Source organism: Xiphophorus couchianus, chromosome 15, assembly GCF_001444195.1.
Source record: "Xiphophorus couchianus chromosome 15, X_couchianus-1.0, whole genome shotgun sequence".
Taxonomy (NCBI): domain Eukaryota; kingdom Metazoa; phylum Chordata; class Actinopteri; order Cyprinodontiformes; family Poeciliidae; genus Xiphophorus; species Xiphophorus couchianus.
The window spans coordinates 21,512,497-21,539,994 of record NC_040242.1 but is presented as its reverse complement, the minus strand read 5'-3'; the positions used below and the strand labels follow the sequence as shown (position 1 = coordinate 21,539,994).

The 27,498-nt window shown below is 38.8% G+C and overlaps 1 protein-coding gene across 2 annotated transcripts in view; it reads right to left on the bottom strand.

Annotated features, from left to right (window-relative positions):
• Window positions 1-27,498, bottom strand: part of cnih3 (cornichon family AMPA receptor auxiliary protein 3) — a 56,555-nt gene that overhangs the window by 17,208 nt on the left and 11,849 nt on the right. For both annotated transcript variants that reach the window (XM_028040654.1, XM_028040653.1), the window contains exons 2-3: window positions 23,341-23,409; window positions 15,631-15,678 (exon numbers count right to left, since the gene is read on the bottom strand). In XM_028040654.1, the coding sequence (XP_027896455.1) occupies window positions 15,631-15,678; window positions 23,341-23,409 (117 nt within the window). The remainder of the gene's footprint in view (window positions 1-15,630; window positions 15,679-23,340; window positions 23,410-27,498) is intronic.

Below are 27,498 nucleotides of genomic sequence, written 5' to 3'. Positions count from 1 at the left end.
TACCTGCAGAACCTGTTGGACAACAGAAAGTAGACTAAGGTGCTGCGATTCCATTAACCATAAAATTGTGCACAATAAAATTACAAAACTAAATGTGCATAATGAAAACAAGGCAATTAAAAAAGAAACTCCTGGTTTCTGTCAAAAGCTAAATGTTGGCGCGAGGAAGAGGTGGCTTTTTTTTGGACTGTGTTACGAAACTGGTTTATTGTGCAAAACGGCAATGGAAACTTTTTCCCGTCACACGAGTCACATGATCAACAATCAAATGTTGCTGGTGGCGCAAACCATGAAGAAGAAGACAACAGGAAGTAGTTAGATCATGGCATATTTTTGAATGACTTATCATGTGAACAAACTTATTCACAGGTGATTTTAATTGCGTTTCTAATTTAATGGAAACACCACAATTGTGAAATTATGTTTTCTTGACATTAACAGAATACTGACAGAGTTTCCATTTTTGAAATGGAAACAATGGTCTGCTACTGGTCCCTCGGAAAACTGTTCTTTGGACGGCAAACACTTTTTTGACCCTGACAAAGGCAGGAAAAACCACAGCGTCATACAAGCAGCACTTCCCCAAACTGTCTCTCTCATTTAATTGTTCTAAAAGTACAGGTGATCAGAGTGAGGATAGCAATCTCCCTTTTGTTTAAATCCTTCTTTCATGGTGTGACAGCTACTCTGATGAAGGTAAAAAGCAGGCACAAAGAATGAAAGGAAAGCTCTGAGGGAGGCTGACCTGAGCATGTGGTGGAAATAGCTCCGAGTCTCTGGACAGAAAGAAACATGAACGGAAGAAGTGAGAGACAAATCATACTGAGGAAAACAGTGGTGAGATGTCCTCACAGGGATAGCTTTCATTTAACTAGCATCTATACAGCCACAAGGGGTTTCATGGGATCCTGGAAGAACCTAAAACATCATCCCAACAGTTATTTTATCTCCTGATGGTCTAGCTGAAGAAGCTAAGGGTGTTTTCACACCTGATAGTAGACTATCAGGTGATATCATCAGCGTAGCAGTAAAGGTGTATCCCATCTTATCTGATTATTTTATCAATTGTAACTATTTATATGTATACTAAACAGAATTTGCCAATGAATTGGTCCAAGCACAGAGCCCGGTGGTACTCCACAAGATTTATCATTCACATGAACAAACTTTAATCTGAGGGACAAATGAGATTCCTTGACCAGTGATGTTTCAGTGCTATGATGACCTCTTACTAAGCTAGTTTAGGAAACAAAAAAATGGTGTAAAAAGAAAAGTATGTTATACACCAAGAACTATGATATAAAGATATTTGTACAATCTTTAAAGAATCAGTCGACATCACAAGGTGCAAGGCTGAAAATCATCTATCACTGTCAGCGCTGCAATAAAAACAGCAGATATGTGGCTGAAGCTTAGAAATCAGCTGCTCTGAACGCAGTTTGTTAGCAGCTCCACACATTCAGCGTGAAACCCCAGCTCATAAAGAGGAATATATTAACGACCGCAGGCCTTCTCTATTCATATTCAAATGCTTCCCGTTCGGTGTTATTGGGGAAAACGAGATCAAAATGTCAGACTTCTCCGAGCCTGCCGTCTTTTGTGATGAAACATTCCTGCAACATAACAATAAAGCTGTAGAGGAACTGCATCGCTGAGGATGACAGCTTCCATTAAGCACTTGATCATAGCATCAGCCTGGTCTTATTGGCTGCAGGGTGGGATCCATCCATCCATCCATCCATCCATCCATCCATCCATCCATCCATCCAGTTAAATGTGAAATACTATTTTAACTTTTTATTTATTCAGGGGGAAAAAAAATACCTAAACCATCCTGGTCCTATGTGAAAACGGAACTCCCCGACCAAATCTAGTAATGGTGGGGGATGTGTGATACCCATGACCGCAAAAAACACCCTCAAGCATTTATATTGCCATTCCATGGCCTGCACTTAAAATGTTGTCTTCTTTACACAGAAAATTCTAAAATTGAGAGAATTCCAGTTTTAAAATGACTAAACTTAGAAAGCGTTAGCTGGACCGATGGTGACTGATGACTGATGGTCTGTACAACCGGCTGGCCAGGAGGTTTAAGGGAAACACAGGGAACTGCATCATCATCATCATCATTTTTTGCTCTAAACACAAACTTGGACGTGTTGCAGTGCGGCGTGCCAAGACTGAACAGAACATTGGACTTCAGCCAGGGGTAGTTCCTCCAGAAGGACCGAAAATAGAACAACACTATTAATGTGTTTTAATGAAGGATGTCCAGCATACATTTTGTGCAATGCTTTAGATGAACCCCTGCTGAGTTTATTTTTATGCCTTATTTTGTTCCATAACTTGGCTTTAGATGCACCATGATGAATGATGGTCAGATGGACCTTAGAGAGGAGCCAGGGTTAAAAACTGCTTTATGAAAGCAAAAAAGCTCCAAAACAAATACTACCAATAAAAATTACTGTAGATGAGTAAATGTTGTTGTTTTTATTCACATTGTTCACTAATGTCTTTATGATACATTACAACAGATTAAGAATCATGGGTTCATTTACATTCCACTGGGATTGGGAGGCATTAAAGCAAAACTGCTTCCCAACTTTACAATGATTGGTTAAAAGTACAGACAGACTTCCTGTTTCTCTTCTTCCTCCTTGTGGTCCTACTGCCATCTGCAGTGCTAAGACCCGCCTCCTGCCTCTGATTGGTTGTTTCTGACAGAGGGGTGTATTTCTGCAGATGGCAGTAGAACCACAGGGTGAAGGTTTCACAGATTATCTCTCTCAAATTATACTGTCAGGACACAGTGACACTTTTACCAAATATGTATAAACCACATTTTTTGAAACATTATCTACTGCAGCTTGTAACCTGTAGTAGTCAGTTTCAACGGGAATCATAACTCTGGTTCCTCATTTCTCCATCCAGTCAGTCTGGACTTCTGACATCTTTCTCCGTTCAGAGAAAATCCTCTGTGCTTGTTCTTTTCCACCGGCTCTTTCTTATTTTTTCCCTCTCATTACCCCTGCCAGAACCTCTGACTGCATATCACCATCCAACATGGTAAACGAGAGCTCCCACCCACGCTCCTTTCAGAGCCCAAGTAGAACCTGACAGTTCTGCCACCGCTCGTCTCAACCTCTTCAGATCCAATTAGTGAGGCCACCCACCACGGACCCAGAGAGGGAGAGGAAGATCTGTCCTCTACGCCACTTTTTCAGCCTGCTCCACTCAGAGGGATGCGGTGTTAAGAAGGCGGAGTCACAGAGCAGCGCTCCGTGGCTAACGAGGGTCACGTACCAACAAGGGGATGAAGAGGATGAGGAGAAGATGAGGCCGAGCAGACCCATCGCTCTCCGTCCACATCCCTCACACTAATCCCTGCTCCGTCTACAACCAGAAGGTGCAGCAAAAATATTTAATCACTGGTTGCCATGATTCGATTTGACGCAACGCTATTTACTCTATGAATAGAATATATTTATATATATATATAAATATCTATACATTTATATAACTAAATTTAGATATATATTTATATCTAAATATAGATAGGGTTAGGGTTGGGTTAATTGTTGCCACGCTTACATTCACTCTTCTTATGATCAAAAGATGAATGAAGGGATACAATTTTATTTATATAATCAGTAGAAGACACTTCAAAGAACATATGTTCAAAATATTGTATTTATATTTGTTCATTTAAATATTTGTCTGACCTTTTCTTGTACAGGTTTGTGACAGACTTTGACCTCCAGCGTTACAGGCAGGAAGTAAAGAGGTCTGGTCATGTGACCTTTCACACTAGATACATGAAATTGATATTGCTTAGAGTAGACACATTATTCTTTTATTTTAAAACTTCAATTAGCTGCCAAAAGTCAAAACTATTATTTTAGAGCTTCCAGAAGTTAGAAAAAAATGTCTGGCAACAATTGTTGCCGGTGGGATTAAATGGGTTAAGTGGACTTAATTGCGAAATGTCAAGTTGAACGTTATATGGTCAATGGATACGCAGCTGGAGATGAAGGATTTCAAATTTGTCATTTTTTGCTGCTTGAGGATAAAGGAAGTTCCATTTTAACTCCTGGCTGGACATCTTGTTCCCTCTGCTGGAATTCAACTTTCATCTGGATGTCACTTTGACAAGCACTGTCAGGGTTTGGGAACGCATACGCGTCTCCATGGCAACAGCATTTCCTCCCACACTGCAAAAAATAAAATAAAAACACTGCTCAGTTCACCCTCAGGATTCATAGGATCAGATGGCAGCCAGCGACCCAGTGAAAGTTTAAGCCATCGGAATAAGGAAGGACGGAGACGAGCGTGGAGCCGCCAGTAAAGCACCAAAGCCTGGCCGACACGGCAGCAGGCATGCAGCTGAAAGGCACAGATGCACAGCAGCTTCCTGGCCAAGCAGGAAACATATGCTGCTCTCCTCCTATCCAGTCTGCCACACTCAGCCACCTCTCATACGCCACGCTTTCCCCGCCTCATCGTTCAGTTTGGATGAAGCTCTGGCTGCTCATTTCCTTTTCATCAAAAAAAAAAAAAAAAAAAACTACAGAGATGATCGGCTCGACCAATTCAGAACGTTTGTAATTTAACCAATTTGCTCTCCAGATACGACAGCTTTTAAATGATTTATATGTGCCAGAGGTCCAGGGTTCGGTTTGCTGTTTCCACAGATGTCCAGTGAAACGCAGTGTGTTTGTCACTTTGATGTGATTCAATTAAAAGCTGACCAAGTGAAAATGAATTCAACTGAAGAGTCGGAACTCAAAGAATCGTTAGAACCACACGAAAGACTTCAGCGCTTGGAAGCGGAAAGGAGGGAACTCTTCATCCTGCCCAGTTAAGATCACAGTGCAGAGAAATGCACACGAGCTGCAGCCATAAGAAAAGAATCCATAAAATATTCTTTGTTTTTACATTTTTTGCTCTACATGAGATATGGTGGCCCTGAAGTGCAAACTGCTTCAACAAATCACTAAACACAACTACAAATTAAAAACGCACAACAACATTAACAACACAGAAGAGGAAGATTCCATTGGGAAACCTAAGACATCGTTGATTGGACAATTTTACTTTTATCTTAAGAACCAGAAACCTTTCTGGCATTTGCTCTTTCTTTGTTTGGATAATCAGAAAAACAGCCCCAGCATTTCGTTTGCCCAAAGTGTGAAAAAGAACAAAGCTGGCATTCATAGCCTGTCCCAAGTCAAAGTGTTCCCAGATAGCAGTGGCTACGTTTGCATCACTGCTAACATTCATATTCTGAACAAACGCACTAACGCGGGAATAAATTACGGTTCTAAAGTCAAACATGAATCAGTGATTGGACAATGTTGTTTTTTAAAATTTGTCACTGAATATGTTTTTGAATATGTTGTATTTTTAAATTTATACTGCCATTTACTGATTTGTTTAAGTGCTTTGTACTTCAGGGCCACCGTACTAAGGAGCCGAATCATAAGACACAAGCAAACCAAAACATGGATAGTGGAAAACAACAGGATGATGCAAAGGGATAAATAATAATAAAGGATGTAACATAAATAGACATAAATGCTAAAGACAATGTCAGACACCCGGATAATAATAAACAATAAATAAAACAGAACTATGAATAAACAGAACATGTTGGAACAAATGAAACATAAAACCACCAAACACCCAGAAATGATGACATAGGCTGAGTGAGTAACTACCAGTTAGTGTTGATTGACTCCAGATAACAAGACCAAGGGTTGAAATAGAATCAGAAGTTGCTTCACTGCTTAAAACTATAATCATTAACTTTATTTACTTGTATTTTACCTATTTTAAATATATATATATAAAAATAACCTTCTAAGATGTAACTAGATTCATTCAGAAACAAGTTACTATGCTCCAGAGAGCATGTTCCACATTACATTTGACCCATTGTAAGGTTCGGTCAGCTTTCCTATAAGATATTCAGTAGTTCTGAGCAGCTGCACTCACAGCCACAGGGCAGAAATCACAGGCTTGAAACTTGACGAGTCTTTTTTTTTCTCCAAGTTGATGAAATTCATTGAAATCCGTGCAGACAGTTGCAGTAAGCAGTCCTCCACCCAGCCGGAGACAAAGTATGCTCTATGGGAATCAATATGGAGAAAAATAAATAGCCTCTTTATTCCAAATATTCCTGCTCATTTGAAAATTTCACGTTGAAACAGCGGCTTTCTTTGTATCGTTTCTGATTCGACAAATTCAAACTTTTGTCAAATGTTTCTTTTGTAGATGTCTTCAGTGATTTACACTAGGTTTTTTACATTAATAACCAAAAGAAGAAACCTGTTCAGGAAAATAAATGATTTTTCAAATGGCAAAATTATTTGTTCCAGAACATAAAAGACCAGAAGCGGAGGCTCACTGCCCAGAGTGCTGCTGTGTCAGAGGAGGTATGACGAAATGCTACAAGGAAAAGCTATTCTATAATATACATCACCATGAACAGGGTTTTTAAAACATAATGCCGATAAACAATGTTTTCTGATATTGTGTTAAAAGTTTATATTTCAGTAAATACCAACCTCCTCCACTCTCCCTCCAGGCAAAAGAGATACCAATAGTTGATATCGGTACACATTTAATTATCGGACCGATACCGATCTGTTGAAAACTGACTCGGCCAATGCTAATGTTAGAGCTGATGAACATAATTTTTTTTGACCATATTTAGGTCAAAATGAACTTAAGGACAAGTCCATCTGTGAAACAACAATGTCTTTGAAATTCCAAGTTTGATAATAATTGTAAAGCCACATCACGCTTGGTGCTGGATGAAAAGTTCTGTTGCATTCTCAGGATTTCCTTCTCTCAGCTCAGGGCTGCGGCTCTTACACTAAAACATAATGATTACTGGGATCCACTGCTGAAAAGAGTCTGTGAAAACTCTCCTGGGATGTGCAAATTACTGTAATTAAGTGGAGCCCTGAGGAACATCGTGACAAATGACCCAGATATTTTAGCTTGTGATTTTAAACGACTAAGAAGACAATGCTGGTTAATTTTCCTAAGCAACTGCTCCAGGGCTGGAGTGGCTAAACCTCCATCTAAGAATATCTTTGCCCTGAACTAAAACTCTGGCTCTCACTGTGCTATTATCTACTGTGAATAAGGCTTTAATAATCATCATTGAGAGAGAGAATATTCACAATAAATCATAATTTATATGTATAATCATAGTGTTGCTCTCTTGGCTCTTGGTTCTTTTTCTGTATCTAAGCTTTGGAAGAAGCTCTTGAGCTGAAGAACAAACGATCTAGTTTTGACGTACCGTAATGTAAGCACTCATTTTCTTTCCCCATAATTTGAATTTAAATGTGCAACAAAGAGCAGTTGTGTCTCTGATTCAGAAAACTCCTACTGAGAATTGGAGTTGCTGTGATTCGTGAATTAGCAGTGCAAGTCTATTGCGACGCATTGTACAAATACATATATGCAGTTTATGCTATTAGACAACAGAGGACTGTCTTAACGAATGGATGTTGTACAGAATTTTGTGTATTTAATAATAAGACTATCACCAGATGAGTAGACGAACAGATACTTTCTCTGTTATCCAAGCAGCAGCCATGTTGGACTTTGGTTGGGCGATAACGAAAAGCCTCAAACTTTCCAACCATGCTGCATTCCCTGAATGTTCAGCACATTTGCATTATTGCACAAGTTATCTGTGCTCAGAAAGGTAAAAGACGGAGCGCCACCTGGAGACGGATGTGACCTGCGTGCCACACTCTGACCGTGAGTCAGCCGGAGATTAAAGGAGAACTGGAGAAGAGGAGGGATGAAGAGGAGCTTTGTACTGAAACTTCAAATAGACTCAGAGCCACAAAAGGAACCTGACATTTGTGCGTTTTCACATCAGACTGCGTGGAGCCGGAACACGAAGGAAGCTTCACCTCAACAGTGAAGCGAGCAGGAGCGAAAGAAAGGGAGGATGAGGAAACGTGAATGCTGCTTTCACCAACATGACCAGAACAAAATGAGAAAATAATAATAATCTGATAATTAATACAGCTTAATCTTTGTTTTCTTGAAAAATAACTACACCTCAAGCACATGCTGGAATAGAGATAATTTACTCTTGTACTATTTAATTGGAAAAGTTTAAACCAGGTCCAAGTTCAGAAGCTATGCTGACTTCCAACATGCACTGATGGGAAAATTTAGCCCACTTTTGTTTATTTAGTCATAACTTCAATTCACTGAGGTTTGGAGATATTTCCTGGCCTATTATTCTCTAAAAGGTCCCACAGGAATTTAGCAATCCTGGCATCTGGATTTTGACTGGACTATTAAACAAACCTAAAGATTGTTGGAGCATTTTGTCTTTAACCATTCTGTAGTAGCGTCATTCATATAATCCATCGTTTGAATGGTATTCATGTCATGATTCTTGGGATTCCTGGGCTTTATTTCTGTACATGGTGAGTTTTTTCGCTCTATTCAGTCATTGTTTCCATGTCTTTCTTTTAGCTTGAACAGCAACCATTCCTCAAAAGTTCACTCCTCCCTCTTTACATCAAAGGCAGCAATAGCCTCCACAGACTTAAAGCATTTCTTCAACCTAAAGGTCTTAGGGTGCGATCACACCAGCCCTGTTTAATCCACTTTAATTAATCTCGAGTTTGTTTGCCTAGAAAGTCTGTTTCTTTAATGGGAGATGTGAAGGTGCAATCAAACTCTGCTGCGGACCAAAAACAGCAAACCCCGGTCTTTGTTCGGTTGTAGTAAACTCTGGTGCAGTTTGAATGCATATGTGAATGCCAAGTGGATTGGAAAACACTCCACAAGCAAGAACACTCTACACACTCTACAGCGTTCTGGATAAATACAACCAAAACAGACATATGAGTTTGCACATTTATAGTATAGAAATCATACAACTGCTAAGTTGTCTTCAGAGGTTTTTGTGTCATTTCCTTCAGTGGTTCTTGGTGCAGCGCCACCACAGGCGAGGAGCTGAAAAGGTTTTTCAAAGTGTGAGGTTGGTTCGACAGTTTGAGAGAGGCATTTGGCAAAGGTCAAAAATCTGGGACTCGAACCTGTGATGGCCGCCAGGTGTGAAAACATACTTAATATGAGATTCATTTGTGTTTCAACATATATTGCCAGTTAGTTTGGACATATTTTGTTGATAAAAATCAGAATTTGAAAATGTCGTTTTGTATTTACTCTTATATTTGACTATAAAACTTGCAAAAACAGAAGAAATCTTGAAGGGGTAAAATTCAAAGATGTTTGCTGTACGCTTCTGGCTGTTAAATGTTTGGTTAGAAATGCCTTTCCACAGTCACAACATATGGAGTATGGATGAACGCATAAAAGCAGCATCTGGATGGACAGATGGTTGGATGGAGGCACAGCATCACAGACTAAGATCTTTACTTTTTATTAAAAAACAGCTAACTGACAACTGTGACTGTACTGGAGTTCCTTCATGAAGGATGATGTTGTCAGGAAACATACCCAAGCAAAAGCAGCCAGGTACAGACACACGGTGTGTGCTCATCGGGATTCATATCCACTCATGTGTGAGGACACCGTGTGTCCGTGACATGTGCGACGCGCCACGTGTGTTATAGTCAACATACAGTGTCCTCAAACCGTCTCTACATGCTTCCTGATTCAGACCAAGAGACTGACCAAAAGCCAACAACTGTAACTTACTGGATGGACTCTGGTCATGCATAGACATTAGATGCTACGGCTCGTTTCAGGAGAGGGCGAGACAATTGTTGATTAAACAAAAACAAATCATTTACATTTGTCCTAATTTTACCCGAGTACATTGTGATGCAGTGGATGCTTTTTGTCAGAGGGAGCAGGGAAGATGGTCAGCTGCTAGGAGGATGGACTGATATAATACATGATAATCCTGAATTTTCTATTCCAGAAGGAAAATAATCCTAAACATACATTCACAGCTAAAATAAAATGCTTTAGCCAAGTGGTTCTTTCCATTCAGTTTAACTGTGTGTTGTATTGTTATCAAGAATTTAAAAAACCATGTTCCACATTGAAAAACATAAACAAAAAGTTGGATTTCTAAATGGGAGAGACACAGGTTTGTTACAAACCCTATCCTAAGGATCCAATATGGCCGCCGTGTGATTAAAACGTGCTGCTGGCAGATCAAGCCCTGCCAGCAGCAGAACCTGTTCACTTCCTCTCCTGTGGTGGCGCTGCTCCAAGAACCACTTTTTGGCCTGCACTTTAGAGTTCAATTACACACACCTCAACCACACCTCTCCAAATGAATCGGACTTTCCAGGCAAACGAACTAGAGACGCATTAAAGTAGACTAAACAGGGTCGATGTGAATGAATCCTTAGTCTACTGGCATCAGTTTCCATGATAAGTGTGTTTTACAGCAAAATTATCGCACCGACTCTGACGTAGAACACCTTTAATGCTGTGGAGAAATGCTAAGTGGAGATTTTTAGCATTACTGAACAGACACACTTTTCTACATCTGTCCAGAAGTCACCAGGTCAACCTGAACTCCTCTGTATGCTTAAATCACAGAGGAGTTCAGCTACACAGCATTATGCCTATACAATCTGCTTCAGCTCTCCAAAGATATTTTTAAGAACTGAACATCCCCAAAGAATGTCCAAAACACTCATTGTGCGCATCGTGGCAAAAAAAAAGTGTAAAAATTTGAGCTTTTTCTTGTCCTTCCTGCAGAACAGCATTAATATTAATTTCCTGCTGAGCAAAACAGTGGTTTCTATTTTCTCTGCAAAGGAGAGGTACCCCTCCCCCTGTCTCTTGTTCTTTTTCAGCGTCCTCCTCTGCTGCCCCTGGTTCTCTCTCTTCTCCTTATCTCTCGCCTCCTCCCCATTCCTTTTCTCCCATGCAGGTCTTCTTCTCCTGGTAGCAGCAAGCTGGATGAAGGCAGCGCTGTGCTTTGCATATAAGCTCATTATAGTGAGTGACGGGAAACTTGCAGTGTTTCTGCATGAAGGATTCGCAGATGAGGACTCATAAACAGTTACACATGGTCGTTTATCAACAACTAACAGTTTCCTTTTGCTTAAAAATCTCATAATTTGCATTAAGATTGGTTTTTAGTCTGAAATGCTTATTTGTGTACATCGGCATTCCTCCGTTCTAAAGGAAGGAATACCTTTAAATGTAGTCTGCAAATGTTTAATTCTGGTTTTTCACCGATTGATAGGGAAAAAGCTATATTTTAGTTGGTACATTTCAAATATTATAAGGCTAATAAAATCTATAACTCTCAACAGCGGACTGAAGTTGAAATGAAATTACCAGAGCTGGTCAAAACTGAGCAGTAAATGATTGGGGCCCAACGTTTCACAGCAGTAAGTCAAAACCGAACAAAAATCAGTTTTGCATTTGACTGTAAATATGGTCTGGCCACGACTCACCAATTGGAAGTTTTAGCTTCGCCTGGTCCAAATTCTGTAAAAAACTAAAATAAAAAATCTTCCTTTCCTGTCCAATTATTAATGAGTTAATGCAAAAAAAATGAATCAACAGGTCAGTCCTGCACTATGTTGGTGATAAATCCAGCAGAAAGCCCTGAGTTTTTCACATGTTGATGTAAGAAAGACATTTTTAGCTGCAGATGCATCCATCATTACAAATGATCAAACATTCACTATGTTATTGCATCTTAGGCAGTAAAATTATAAATGCACCAGTACAAACTGATATAAATATTGGCAGATACCAGATATTGACTGATATTGCATAAAGTAAATATACCTTACTACTTTTCCGACACCTAGAAAGACTTCGCCACTGCATTTCTGAGTCACTGTCACATGACCAGTGATAAAGCATGACCTCCTCCCATCCAGAAACAAACGGCAACATCAGAAATAAAAATCTGTTGTTAATATCAACCCAGATTTTCTTTATCAGACCGATACAGAAATGTCAAAAAACGACTAATATCAGCCGATAGTGATGTTGATGCCGATATATCCAATTAATTTTTATTCCAAAACGTAATTGCATTATTTGTTCATTTACTTATTTTAATGCATTTCTAGATCATGTAAAAAGGCTTAAGTGGTTCAATAAATAAAAAAAATCGGCGAAATGTGTCTGATTAATTGGCAGCAGAATTGATAGAATATTCAATTACTAAAATAATTGTTAGTTGCAGTATAGTTATCCTAATAAACTATCTATAATGATAATAATTGGAGAGGAAAAAAATGTCATTTTCAACTTGTAAAAATGCTCTGCTGGTTTTAAAGGTGTGCGAGTACAGGTCCCTGTGGCATCCCATTGGTGCTGACAGTACTACAGTTGGCACCAATGGAAGGAAACTGCATTAGGATATCAAACCACATGATTATCTTGGCTTGTTAGAGTTACATATCTAACATTCATAGTTAATTATAAAGTGCCTCCAAAGCGTGACAATAAGCAGGATGGTGATTTAAGACATTGGCATCAAACACCAACTCTGTGCTATAGATAGAGAGGACAGGAAGGAGGGATAAATACAGAGAACATAGATCCAGAAATAAAGGGAGGAACAAGAAGTTAATTGGTAGACTGAAGTTTGTTCGGTTGCTGTGACAACCCAACCTCATCGCCTCGAGCCGCGGGACTGCACATCTAATGAACACGGGCACACAGGAGAAACTAAAGGCAGGAGAGAATCCCCTCAGGCTGTTATCACTGGCATGCACGGTCCAGCCATTCCCACACAATCCACAGAGAACACACACGGCTAGTCCATATGCCGCTGTGTTTGTGGCAGGTACGCCAGCACAAAGAGGCGCAGCCAAAGCTTTTAACTGAATCAGTCAGAACCTGCGTGATGCTGCTGTGCCAGCTGGAGGGAAATGAAATGAATGATTCAATGCAAGATGGAGAAGATCGCGAAAAAACGGATGGAGAAACACCTTCAGAATTTCTTCAAAGGGAGCGCCAACATCTGCACTCAGAGTGCAGAACGGTGGGAAGATGACCTGCATAAGGCATGATCTGGTTTTATTAGTCCTGCAAGTCTTTAGTCCATCTCATGATAGACCATTAAAATCATGAGTACTTATATCCTGTCAGCCCATACAAACCAGCTTTACTGCTCATTCTGTGGCATGTAAAGCTGCTTCTGTTATGAGTTTACTTCAATGAAACGAGGAAAATGATAGCTGCTGTTCCATCTGTCAAAGATAGGTACAATTAGAAAGCTGTCAGGTGAAATTTCAGGATAAATCTAAATTGCACTCTGACCTTTACAGGTGACCTTTATTTGCCTCTTTCTAAACTTTTGAATGAACACGTCCATCTGTTCAGTGTTTCAGTTCTTTTTGCACAACTTGATGTTCTCCGACAAGGAACTTAAAGGCAAAGTTCATAACATAGGGCTTTGAGCCATGAGTTGAGCAGTAAACTTCCTGGTTCAGATTTAGACGTCATTCAATTCAGTTTATCTATGTAGCGCAAATTCACAGCAAATATATTGTTGGTCATGAGACGAAGACGACAGCTGGCAGCTTCAGTTACTATAGCTAGAAACGAGATCAGTCTTGAAATCTGGGTGTAGTGTTGGACTCAGACCTGAACGTTCAGAGACACATAAAGACAGTTACAAAGTCAGCCTTCTATCACCTGAATAACATTTACAGGATTAAAGAACTAATGTGTCGCAAGATCTAGAGAAACTCATCCATGTTTTTATCTTTGGCCTCATTAATTATTGCAACAATGTCTTCATAGGTCTGCCTGGCACATAACAAAATGTAATGTTTGTTATTAGTTTTCACAACTGTTGACTATATGATGTCTTTCTGAGGTTTTTTATGTTTTCACAAATCGATGTAAAGCACTTTGTACTGCCATGTTGATGAAATATGCTGTACAAATAAACTTAATTGGCTGATTGATTGGTTTTGCCTCCAGATTTGATGTTATCTTTTTTTATTTTTCTCTCAAATCTTATGATTCTCTCTCATTTTTCCACAAATAAATCTCCCATGGCCTTAATAGATAAATTCTAATCTTGTTGGTATTTTCCTTTAAAGTATACTTGGGGAAGCACTTCTACTGTCACCTAAACTGACCCAGGAAGGTCACAGCTGCAAGGACAGTGTGTCTGGATGCATATGCACGTGTGTGTGTGGGGGCTTGTGCGTGTGTGTATTTGTTATAGCTGAAAACACTGTAGAGAAAACACTCTCCCCAGGGCTTGGCGAATGGCTGGAGGGCTCCGCTTGACAACACTGATAACCAACATCAGCTGCTCTGCCAATAAACCTAAAGCATTACACAGACACACACACACACACACACACGCACAGTTGGATGCTCAGATTCAGACACAATGTGTGAATTTCAGCGAGGTGGAGGGAGAAACAGATGTCACAGCGAAACTGGGAGGATCGTCATGCTGAGTCCTCCAGGCTAACACGCACAGAAACAAACAGAGGAGCTCTGCAGAGAACACACACTCTCAGTCTCTGTCTCCTCTTTGATGTCAGGCTAACATGTGGCACAACGACAAAGCAGGAGTCTCAGGGCAAGTCGGCGCTGCGTTCACAAAATCAAGGTAGACCTGTTCAGTGGAATAAACAACAGGAAAAGTGCTGCTGCAGGACGGAAAGCTATGCTATTCAGAAAACATGGCCGACACATACAGCAGGGTGGCTGTGCATCAAGTCTTAAAAGGTCTTAAATTCATGTATCTAAAATGATGGCTTTAAAATGTCTGACCTTCAGTATGTTAATCACAAGTCTTAAACTTTCACTTGACTAGGCCTGTGACGATAACGGGTTTTGCTGGACGATAACTTGTCTCAGAAGTTATTGTGATAAATGATAATATTGCTGTTTTGAGACCATTTTCAAGTAATACAAAGTATATGACATAATGCAAGAACACATTCTCAAAGATCAATAAGCTTTAAATTCTAATGAACATTTAACGTTGGAACTGTAAGACTTTTTAAATATACAAAATAAATAAACAACAAATAAAATTAATTGTAAAACAAAATTGTCCTTCAAAAAAAGGGCTGGTTGAGACCAAACTGCCAGATTGAAGACTTTTATCATCCAGTTATTAGTAGAAAGAGAGAAAAGAGAAAACAGATTAATCATGAAAATGAAAATTATCGAGCTCATTTTAATTTCTCATGAGATTTATTAATTTATTGATAATTGGGACAGGCTTAGTCTTGGCAGGACTATTTAAAGTCATATATTCTACGTAGGTTTTTCTTCTCGTGGGACTTCTGTCAGCTAAAAGTTTCTCAGACGTCTCTATTGTGTGGCTCAAGATGGTTGAGGCCAACAGTAACTCATTCCTAACATAGCCTGCTAACATATGTTAGCCATATGCTAAAAGACACATAGCTAGCTATATGTCTTTTAGCATCTGTCATGGGTAAGTCCACATTTATCACCATTTGTCTGGACAAAGTTCATACATTTCTGTGGAGATATAGATATGAAATTCTATTCATAATAGTCTTAAATAGTCTTAAGTCTGAGGTGAGCTGCAGAAATTTTGTATAGGAAGATATTTAACATTGAACATGTTCAGTTTATCATTGAGCCGCAGAGTTGTAGGAAGCTTAATGCCAACGATATGAAGCTTACCTTCCTCAGCAGGTTGCAGATCCTCTCAATGTTTCTGAGTCGCTCCCTCTGTAAAAGAAAACATTAAAACAGAAAAACAGATGTTCATGTTTCTTTAATGAAAATGTTAATGTGCTGCGAAAACAGCAGCGTCACATATATAGAAATATTCAATAAATTAAACTCCTGTTCAGAAGAAGCTCATTAGCCAGATTAAAAGTACCTTTAATAGGTAGTCTTTTCATTATGGCTACATTCCTGTATGAAAAGTGCTTTTTATTATTAGTCAGATGCAATATTTGAACGTTAGAAGTCCAGTTTTTATTTACTGTAACCAGAAAATTATCATAATTAACAGAAGTCAAGACTTTCAAACATGATGTGTTTCAGTTTGTTATAAAGGTCCAGAAATAAACTGACTTTTCAATCATGTTGTATTTTATTTAATGGATCTATAGGTGAAAGTGTCATAATTATGATACATATCTACCTACTGTAGGTCTAAATATGATTACAGGTTAAAGAAAAATCCTGTGGATGTTCTGACCCCTCTAAAGACACCAAATCACATAGAAATCACTGTACAGTAATTTTATTTTATTTATTTACAAAATAAGCAAAGCCACAATGCACAGGGAGCAGGTAGAAAAACTAAGTACACCTCGTTATTTAGAACAGAGGATCTAAAACTCCATGTTCAAAATCTAAATCGGATGCTTCAACAAATAAAAAAAGAGTTCAAACTTTACACAATCTGTTATTTTTACCACGTAAACATGAGAATATGGAATAACAGAACATGGTGAAGCAGCATTCAGTTTCTATGCACCACTAATCTGGAACAAACTTCCAGAAAACTGTAAAACAGTCAAAACACTGAGATCCTTTAAAACCAGAATAGAAAACCCAGCTGTTTAGAGTTTCTCCCGACTCAGAATCACTGGAACATTGACCAACATATCTGATGTGTAATGATGCCGTTGATGATGGCAATGTGTCTGCTACTGGTTTCACAATTGATAACTGCGTGATAGTTTTTATCACATTTTTCATGTTTCTATGATGTAAAGCACTTTGAACTACCTCGTTGCTAAAACGTGTAACACAAATAAACTTGACTGATTGATAGAAGCAGTACAAATATCTCTTAAGTAAAAATGATTTAATTTTACTGTATAATCTGGCCTGACCTTGTTTTTTTCCCCATCCTGTTAAACATTACATGTACACAGTAAAGTTTACTGGTTTTCTCTCTGGCACTAGAAGCTGCTGCTGCTCTCTGGACAGCAGTTATATTTGAATACTTGAGTGCTCTCTCCTCGTGTGCCGAGGTGTAAAATGCTGAAGTCGTGAACAGGCACCATTTCACAAGAGCTTTCAACCCACTAAAATATTAACTAATTCCTATTGATAATGTAACCTGACTTTTGAGTGGCAGAGCGGCACGTTTCCCATGGCGGCGTGCAAAACTCCATAACTCTGCCACCTTATGAATCATATATTCATTTGAGCGTGGGGCCGTTAGAGCTCCTCCTCATCAAACAACAGAGGGTCCGGGGGAAACGTGAAGAAATGGAAGAACATCAAAGAAACCGTGTCTAACGCTTCTCTGCGTCGGAACAACACAAGAAAATAGGATTAAAATGCAGAAAATGGAACTGCTAATATAATTAGGCAGAGAGCTGTGTATGGATATGAGTTTATGAGTTTTGCTTCTTTGAGATTCTGTCTTTAGAAAGATGCTTCCTGCCAGAGGCTGTGTATGTACACATCTATTTATAAACCTGCTTACAGAAATATTAGCAAAAAGGATTAAAATAAACAATAAAGACCATTCTATACAATCATTTGTATAGAATGTGAATGTAATAAGTAACTAAGATTAGTTTATGGACACCAAAGTATGTTTTATAGTTTTCTGTGTTCAACATGTCTTAATGTAAATGTAGTTAAAACCCAAGAGAAGGGAGTGCTAATTAAATCTCCACTTTTTATGTAATATGTATGTAAGTTTTATTAAAAGAAACATATTTCTTACATATTTGATAAACTGTCACCATGACATGACAGTAGAAAGTGAGACAGGTAATCTGTGAAAAAATCCAGGTTCCTCTGGCTCCTCCTGGTGGTTCTACTGCCACCTGCAGAAATGCACCGCTCTGCCAGAAACAACCAATCAGAGCCAGGAGGTTGATTTTCTAGACATTTTACACTTACATTGATAAACATGAAGCTAAGCTGCCATCAACTTTTCAGAAAAGATAAAAATCTCAGTAGCATCATTGCTGCAGCTCTCAGCATCAAGTGAGCGTAAAACAATAAAGAGGGAAAAGGTTAATGAGAGGTAAGTGGTTAGAAAAGAGGATTAGAGAGAAGATAAGGGAGGTAAAAAATCTCAAAAGCTCGCTATTAGAAGATGGCAGCAAAAAGTGGCATCTTATTGCCACCGGGTCTCCATAGCAACCACTTTTAACAAGTCTTTACCAGCTGTGCCAAATACTGGGGAGGATGCTGTGTGGAGAGGCTCAAACATCAAGTCACGTCTCAATACACAGCAGAGCAGCAAATTAAATGTCTAAAAACAAAACAGTGAAATTAATGCTTGACTAACCCGATAGAAATATCAAAAAAGGTTCTGAGCATTAATAAGAGACCATATGATGGCGCTGCCTCGTTAAAGAGAACAGATAATGAGGACTAATGAGAGTTGAGGGTCTTTATCCAAAGATAAGTGGCTGATAAGGACATGAGTCTGTTCAGGTTGGGTTTCAGTCTGACTTTAGCTCGGCGGGTGTCGAGCATTTCATCAAGACCTGGAAGTTCTGCGTCAGACAGTTTCCACTGACCACTTAATTTAGCAATTTGACATATTAATTTGAAAATGAATTTATTTTGAAAATAATTTTTTTAGAGCTCATCACCTCTAGGATGAGGTGGTTTGTCAGCCGCATTGAAATTGGTTTATTTCACAAAACTGCAATGGAAACACATTATTTGCATTGCAGAAGTCACAAGATCAACAACCGGATGTTACTACTGGTGAAAACCACAAAGAAGAAGATGACAGGAAGTAGCGGGAGGATCACGAAGAAGCTTATTCACATGTGATTTTAATTGCATTCCTTATTTAATGGAAACAACGCAATTGTGAAATTGTGTTTTTTTTTTTCAATATTAGCAGAATATCTACACAGCTTTGTGCTCATTTATAGTGGAAATGCAGCTACTGTTGATAGAACTGTTCTATTGGCAGAACTTTGTGCCATCAGAAACTGAATTTGAATAAGTTCCATTGGACGTTGCATTACCGAATCTGAATTGTTCAACTTGAATAAATGCTTTTATAAACGGAATCTGAATTAGCATAACTTGAAATCGAGTCTACTGCTTTAGAAATGAGTGTCACTAAATGAAAAGTTTTTCATATTTTGAAACTGAATGTATTTGTTTTGAAGCTGTATTTCATCCGAGTGAAAATTCTAGTCAGCCCAATAGCAACTTTCAGTATCAGTTCTCATCATTCAATTTCAGTTCTGAAATTCAAATTCAGTTCTTAAATTCATTTATTTGTGTCAGACATCTTTGAGATAGTCAGAGTAATAAAGTGCAGATAATAGAACTTTGTTGTACTTTAGCCATACTGGTAGCCGCTGGCCGTGGTACAGATCCTGTCCTAAAAGTATGATGGATCTAGGCTGATCGACCTGAAGTTTCTGTAAAAGATTTTCATGGACATCCAGTTTTTGCATGGGGCCCATTTCTGTTTGTTATGTGGGGGCAGTTAGGCTGAATGACTTTCAAAATGCTGCTCAGTAATTTATCTCCAAACTAGCCTGAAGAGCGTAGACGAGGTGGAGACATTAGATCGACCTTCAATTATCCAGGCAGGACAATTTAAGAGCAAATTTAGCAGAGCTGCCTTATACCAGCTTGGACAATGAAGCCCTGATGACGAAGCGTTGGTGGATGTCCGTCGATGTTAACAGCTGTGAAATCAATTTCCCATAAAAGACTGGAAGATAAGCTGGGAGGACAGCCATGAGTCCATCAGAGGACACACAGTGAGCAGTTGTGACTGGGTGCTTGCCCTATAAAGATGTCCCAAACTTACCCCAGGAAAAACGTTTGAATGTAAAGAATTTTGCATCTTTATAACTGGAGTTGCACTGATCCCACATTAATATCTGTATTGGTTCTGATATTGAAAAAATATTCTAGATCAGGCATTGGTGACAATGTGCCCAATCCATAAGGGCAGATCTATTAATTCTAATTCTACGCTTTGTGCTCTGAGCGACGTCATGCTTTATTAATTACTTTACATTATATTAAAATTCCTAATTCCACTTTCTGGACCATTTGAAAGAAGGTTTGTTGCAGTTTATTTTTACATGTTTGACCAAAGTTAGTCAACCTTTTGTTTAAATCAGTTTCTTTATGATTTATTTTCCATTGGCTGTTATCCTCCTAATTACACTAACTGAAATAATTTAGGTTGTTTTTACATGTTTGACTAAGCTTGGGAAGATATTGACGTATTTAGGTGTGCTATACTGGTACAGTTTTATCAGATAATTCTTTTATGTCAGAGTTTTGAAAAATAAATTATTTAAGTCAATCCATCTGTTTTTCTGTATCAGTATCGGCCGATACTAAACCTTAGATATCTGTATCGAAAGTGAACAGATACCGATTTTTACCGATTCAGGTAGGATCGGTCCATCCTTAACTCCAGGTCTGTAGAATCCAGGCATGCAGGCTGCTTCCACCATCAGTGGTGAAACAAAGAAAGTGGCTTTCAAGCACTCACTGAATTCCAGCATGGTTCCAGAATAAATGCCATCTGTGCAGTTTTTTTTCGTAAAATCTCTTTGCTACTGAATATCCCATGGTCAGCTGTTAGCGGAAGCTTTTGGGAACGACAACTGAGCTATAAAGTGGGTAGACCTTGTAAAATTACAGAGTGGGGTCAGTGAATGATGATGTTCATAAGGTACAGAGGTCCCCAAGTTTCTGAAGAGTTAATAGAGTCAAAACTCTTTACGAGTTTTTTTGTGTGTGTGTTTGTGGTTTTGGGAACTGACGGTCTAATGGGACAACCCAACCGCTTCCTCCTCTGTCCGACCGTTACTTCTGCCACCCAAAGGATTAAAAGGCACAAAGTTAAAAATATTATTAATCACAATATGACAACATCGTCCATTAGATTCAGTTGGTGTTCACTAATGGCTGCTAATATTTTCAAAATCCTGTATGTTCACTGATAGAGTTAAGAGCTATTCTTTCTTCCTCTGACATTATTTTCAAAGACTTAAATGATGTTGAACAAGCTGACCTTGAGTCTCCTTCCCACACTAACAACTGAAGAGACATTTCATCGGTACCACAGACAAATAGATAAAACATACAGTACTTATTGAAAGAAATCATTTTTATTGCAATAAATGTTTTCAACAAAAAGTAATCAAAAGGTGTACCTCATATTTCAACATGCAATAACTTACATGAAGAGTTGTCATAAATGTCTATGTTTTTCAGGTAGGACTGTATCATCCTCATTTGTTTCGTTCATACAGGTTTGGCTGTATAAACATTGGGAAGAAAATAAAACAGAAATTAAGCTTGAATTACAATTCCAACTAATAGCAACTTCATGAAAACGTCTTTCAGGGCTAGGAAGTTCAGGGCTACATCTTCAACCTACTGCAGCAGTGAGGAACAGGAAAAGGAGGGGTTCGGGAATCTTGAGAGATGGAGGGAAAGAAAAGTTCAAGCAAAGGAAAATTAGATGAAACCTTTTGTACCCGTTTCCCCTGCTGGATTCTTTGATGCGTTCTCTATTGCATAATGATATGCAAATATGACAAAATATGAAAGTGCTTCTGAGTGAGGGGAAATCTGTCTAATGCACTGCTGTCAGACTTTTGAAACACCTTTCCAGCTGACTAATTTAGCTATGCCTCTTCAAAAATCCTTCTTCAGCCAGGTCTTCCTCTGCCTGACTACCTGCTTCCTTCTTCAATTTAATGTTCACCCAAGTTTCCATTTTTTCTGTCAGTTTTACTCCCTCTCTAATGTTTCTGTCCTCCTTTTTCTGCTCATTCCCAAAGACATCTAGAAGTCATTACGCCACAGAAACTGTACTTTGCAGACCTCTTAAGTCAAAGTCACCTTCAGACCAACTGCTGGTGCTTTGTGATGCATTATTGAGTTAGTAAAAGCCCATAAGACTCAAAGGAGAAGAATTTAGATGCGGAATCTTAAACAACTTTATTAGGGGAAGCTTGTCCGAGCAGGCCAGCCTTACTCTACGTTCTTAACCATAACCTCTCCACATTGTTTCTAGACAGTTTTAAAGGTGAAAGCAAACTTTTGAAGTGACACAAAAAAGATTTGTAGAACAACTTGCTTGTGTGACTTGCCAGAGGATTTTAATTGACACAAAAAGAAGGAGAAAATAAGATTTTGCTTACAAAACCACGCAGTAATGTCATTTCCAAAGTCAAAAAGTTTAAATCACCCACTACTACTTCACTTCCTGTCATCTCCCTGTACTGTCACTCTACTTTACTGTCATACAAGACAATAATGAGCAAGGCATGCAAAGGACAGTCAATAATCTGCCATCCATAATGTGAATGGCAACTGGTTGTGGCTTTTACAGATATTTGATTACTTCTCTTGGCAGAATTGGTAGACATCATTTACATTTTTTTATTTCTGTGCACAGATTCAGCTATCAGTCCTAGTCCATGTTTTTTAAGCATTACATAGGAAGCACATTCAAAAAGCTCTACGTTCAGGGAAGACAAAGACTGAGATGTTTCACCACAATAACAAGGAATGTGTTTGGAAGAGTCAAGGTGAAAGAACATTGCACCAACTGTCAATCATGGTAGATTTGTTTGCTTTGCTACCAATAATGTACGATTACCTCAAACCTTGTCTCAAATCAGCAGTTAGATGGTTGGCACTCAGGCACAGTTGGGTTTTCCAAAAGGTCAATGATCTCAAACACACATCAGAACCGGTTTAAGAATAGATAAACCAGGCAAATGGTTAGCTTCTACCAGGTCTCTGACTTCAACTTTAATTCAAACTGTATTGTTAGAGCTAGGCCTGTACTAACCTAACAACTTAAATGAACTTTGCTAATTCTAATAAGTAGAGTGATTGGATATCCAGCCCCTCCAGAAAATCGAGATGCTACGATCGCAACTATTAATGCAAAGTCACTTATAATTCGCAAATTTTGTGCGGACTTGCAATTTTCACAAGTAATCACAACATTTCCTCAAATCTGACTACTAACCCTAACAATTTCGCTCTGTTCTCTTTTTTCTCCAATTACTGTAACTTGGCTGAAGTTTTACCAATCCTCATAGGCCCCTTCTAACTTAACTTCTCATTTTACTATGTCTCTTGAAAGTCTAACCTGCAAGATGGAAGCATATGTGGTGCTAAATGCTACTATTTGCCCTTCTTTTGGCAAAACCATCTTGAGCTGTTCTCTGGAATTTGCTTAGATTTCATGTAAGCTTGAATGACTAATGTGGAATTCTTCCTTTTCACTTTGACAAATCCTCAGGACAGGATTTTAACCCTAACCCTATCCCTGCCAACAAGCCAATGGATCAAGCATTCAGAAACTCGTGATGTGGTGCAGCTCACCTCAACTCAAATCCACTGTGATAAAATGTGAATAAAAATGACAAAAGAATGAACACCTACCGCATGGAGTGGATTGCCTTGATCGATCGGCACCTTAAAGTCGGCCTGGAGCTCGTCAAAAGCCGTTATCTGAGGGAGAAGAAAGGAAGACGTGTTGAGTGATCTAATGGGAGGCGAAATGAGGCAGCAAGGAACGATTCTCAGAGGGAAAGTACGTCATTATCACCAACGGGCTGCAGAGGATTCATTCACCAAGCTGGACTGCATGTGGTCATATCCTTCATTCTGGACTAACAGCCGGGCTAATGAATGTGGCGTGTGCATGCACCTTAAGAGACATTCTTACTCTCAGGCTAGCTAAATAAAACTCGCTTAGAACCGTAAATGTCACACGACTATTTGAAAAAAAGTCAATTTATAATTTTCGATAAATATCTACTATAGGAAATTTTCTGTCATAAAGAGAAAAACAAAAACATACTTTTTTTTCAATATTTTTGGGACTTAAAAATAAAGATAAAAAATTTATCTTGATTTATCTTTTTTTCTGTAGTACAGAAAATCATAAAAAATGAAAGAACAAGAAAACATATTCCAACCACATTAAGAGATGTAAATGAATATGACTAGTACTTTTAGTGTCATTCTTAGTGGTAATATTGTAGAAATATACTGAAAAAACTGCATCTGTTATTATATCTATATTTAAAACTTGACGTGATTCTTTTAAATTTTTATCTAAAGTTATTAAGAGCCACTGTGGAAAGTCTAAAGAGCCACTTCCTGTTCTGGAGACACAGGTTGCAGATGCCTGGTCAATGCAAAACCTGAACCTGTTTTAAAATATCACCCTGCTCTTTTACGTACAGTTTTTAAAAAATATTAAAGTAAAAATAATTTCACTGCAGACATTTCCATCAAGTGGCCATGATGATGGCCAAATGCTGTAGTTGGAGTCATTCTCCAATGAATAGAGCAGTGGATACGTCTGACTGAAGGTAACACCCCATCCCTCTCCCTCTGTGAGAAACTAAGCTTTCTTTATGCAGCTGTGATGTCGGGTCTGAACTCCACGATCTGCTCCATGATGGAACCTTTGGAATAAAAATGCTAAAGCTGTTGCTTTAGAACTTCATCTCACTGTCCTGGCTTATTGAACACGACTTCATTTTTCTGTAGTGTTCTCAAGTTCATATATTAAAACTCTATCAAGACTTTAGGGCTTCCACATTTAGTCACTTCACAATCACAAACTCTGATGAATTTTACTGGGATTTTATGTGATGAGCCAGAATACTTTTCCAGATTTTTGTCTAAAAAAAATCCGTAAAGTTTTGCCTGCTGACAAGCGGGTGTTGTTTGTAACCTTTTCTGTTTTATCCACGGTTTCCTCTCAGGTTGTTTGTGTCATCATTGGAAATTTGGGTAAATTATCCATTTTCCACATTGCGTGTTCTTTTCGAATAGACTTCAGTTTCCCGACTGATCGCCAATTACCAATCTTTAAAAATCTTTGTTTAATGACATGCTGTTTACGATTTTTGGATGAAACCAATTTTATGTTTACCTGAAATGTTGCTAAATATAGCAAGATATTGGCTAAGTTGGCAACAGTGGGGCAACTATTGCTAAGTGCGACCTGATGGAACAGGCTGTCATTTAAACCTCTCTACAGGCAGAGCAGAAGAGGACAGTGGCAGATTTTTAGATCTTTGCTGAGGTAGAGAAGATCGGTGGATAAGATCAGCTTCACATGTAGGTGTTGGCTGATGACTGATCTCCCAAAATGAAGAAAATTAGGGATGATTGATGGGCTGTCTGATTTATCAGTGCGCCATATTTTCAATTATTTACTGGAAATGAAAATAGGCATACAACTTCATTTCCTGTTGCAGGATGGGATTTTCTTTTTTTACTAAATACATAACTATTGGTTGTGTTTGCAAGGAAATTATCACAACAACCACATATTAAAGAATGTTATCTTAGATAAAAAAGAAAATGTGGGTATTGTGGAGGTGCTGTGACATTTCCAGGGAGCGCTATAGAACCCCATAGCGAAGCACTAGTCAAACAAATACGTAACTTCAGAAGCTGTAGAATTAATTAAAGTTCAAATTGATTAAAACTTGCATATAACAGACTTAGAGAATAAGAACATATTGGATTGGTATCCACCCATCACCGCGCTGAGCTCATGTATCCAGTGACGACAGATCAACAAATGCATCACATCCGTCGGTGTCACCCTGGCAGCAGCAGATGTGATGGTACTGTAAAAGCAGATGTTGAGGCCAGACGAGCAGAGCCTCAGGAGAGGACTGTTTGTGTACGTCAGAGAGCAAGAAAGACACTGATGGGAATGATACGAGTGTGTCACTCGCTGTGTTTCACACGTACTTCAACTAGGGTGATTGTGTGTGTGTGTTAAGGAAAAGAAAACTTAAGATGAGCAGGTGTGTGCCACAGAAAGTTCTCCATGCATTCAGAGGTATACGAGCATTGCGGAAGCAGTGGCATGTGTTCAGGGAGATGACAGTTTCACACCAGCATTGGCTTATTTCCCCGGATTCGCCCCCACACTGCAGGATGGCTCTTTACGTGTTATTTCCCAGCGGATCCTAATAGTGATCCTGGCTCATTGCTTGGCTCGATTACAGTGTGTTAGCTTCCCCCCCAGGCTGCTCCTCATGGGCGACCAATACACCCCCCCCACACACACAGCTTTAAAGTGTTCATCAATCCAAACAGAAAGTGTTTGTGAATGCACAGAAATACACTCTTCTGCAGAGGCAGATGAAAGCAGAGCAGAAACATGTGTTTGCCTAGTGTACACATTCTGCTGCACATAAAGGAAATACACAACATACACTGAATGTTCTGTGTCAAAGCTTCAGTCAGTGTGGTATCTTTCAGTCCTTTCTGTAAATCAGTATGTGACTATTATACACCATGACCAAGCTAAGTTTCTAGAAAGTACCTGGAAAGTCCTTCTGATCAGGATGACTTTGGTTTGCTACAGCCTCATGATGGGTATGGAAAGGTTTTAAAGGGGCTGGAGCCACAATAATTGCATTTCCATTAGAAATGCGCACAAATGTTTGTTATTCTGTGGCGGGGTTTTTTTTCAACATTAGCTATTCTGCTAATGTCGATAAAAACCCCAACACAATTTCACATTACATTTCTGCAAAAATCACATGCGAATAAGTTTGTTCACGTGATAAATTATTCCTGTGACTGATGTAAATGGTTACATGAGATGTGTTCATATTCCAGTCATGGTGCTAGCATTCATCATCTATCAGCCATCAGAAGAGTGGTCGACGGCTTCTTTAGATGGAGCAACAAGCCCCGCCTACTTGGGAGAGGCTACGTATGCAGCATTTTGGGGAAATTGTAGTCGGCCATTTTATAGAAGAGTTATGGATTCAACATTTTAGAATGACACACAACTTTTTATAATCTATGTGATGCTGTGTGAGCTCTGGTGGAACCAGCTACACATTGTCAAACCCCCCCTCCCAAAAATTAACCATGATCTTTTTACTACTTCCTGACGTCTTCTTTGTGGTTTTTGCCAGTAGTAATTGATCATGTGACTCGTGTGATACGAAAAAAGTGTTTCCATTGCAGTTTTGCGAAATACTTCTACTTCCATACGGCTGAAAAACTCCTCATGTTAGCAAATATCTTTTTATTGAAAAATATGAGTTTTTTTAATTATTTTTTTTATTGGAGCGTTTCCATTAAACAAACGTATAATTAGAACTTCATTGCACAATTCTACGGTTAATGGAAAGCAGATAGCATCATGCTAAGGCAGCAGCGTAACAAGCACTTGCCCAACAGTCAGTCAAAACAGTTAGTAAAGTCCACAAGATACAGAGAACGCATCAAACGTCACATGTTTAGCCGTGTTTCTCAACTAGATAAAACCACTACAGACACTACTGCTGCTATTAAATGCAGTAACTTATTATTAGTATTATGAAAAGCCACACCTGGAATCAGTTTCTTAAACCTTCAAACAGACTCAACAGATGTGACTCCATGCAGTCATCAGGATCTTTGTGAGATAAAAACTATTTTATCATTTGGCGTGATGTATAAGTTAGTAGGGCCATATTAAGAAAAAAAAAATAAAAATGAAGTTACAAGAATAAAGTCTTAGGAGATCTTTGGTCTTGCTGTGAAAAGCATGCAAATTAAAGGTTT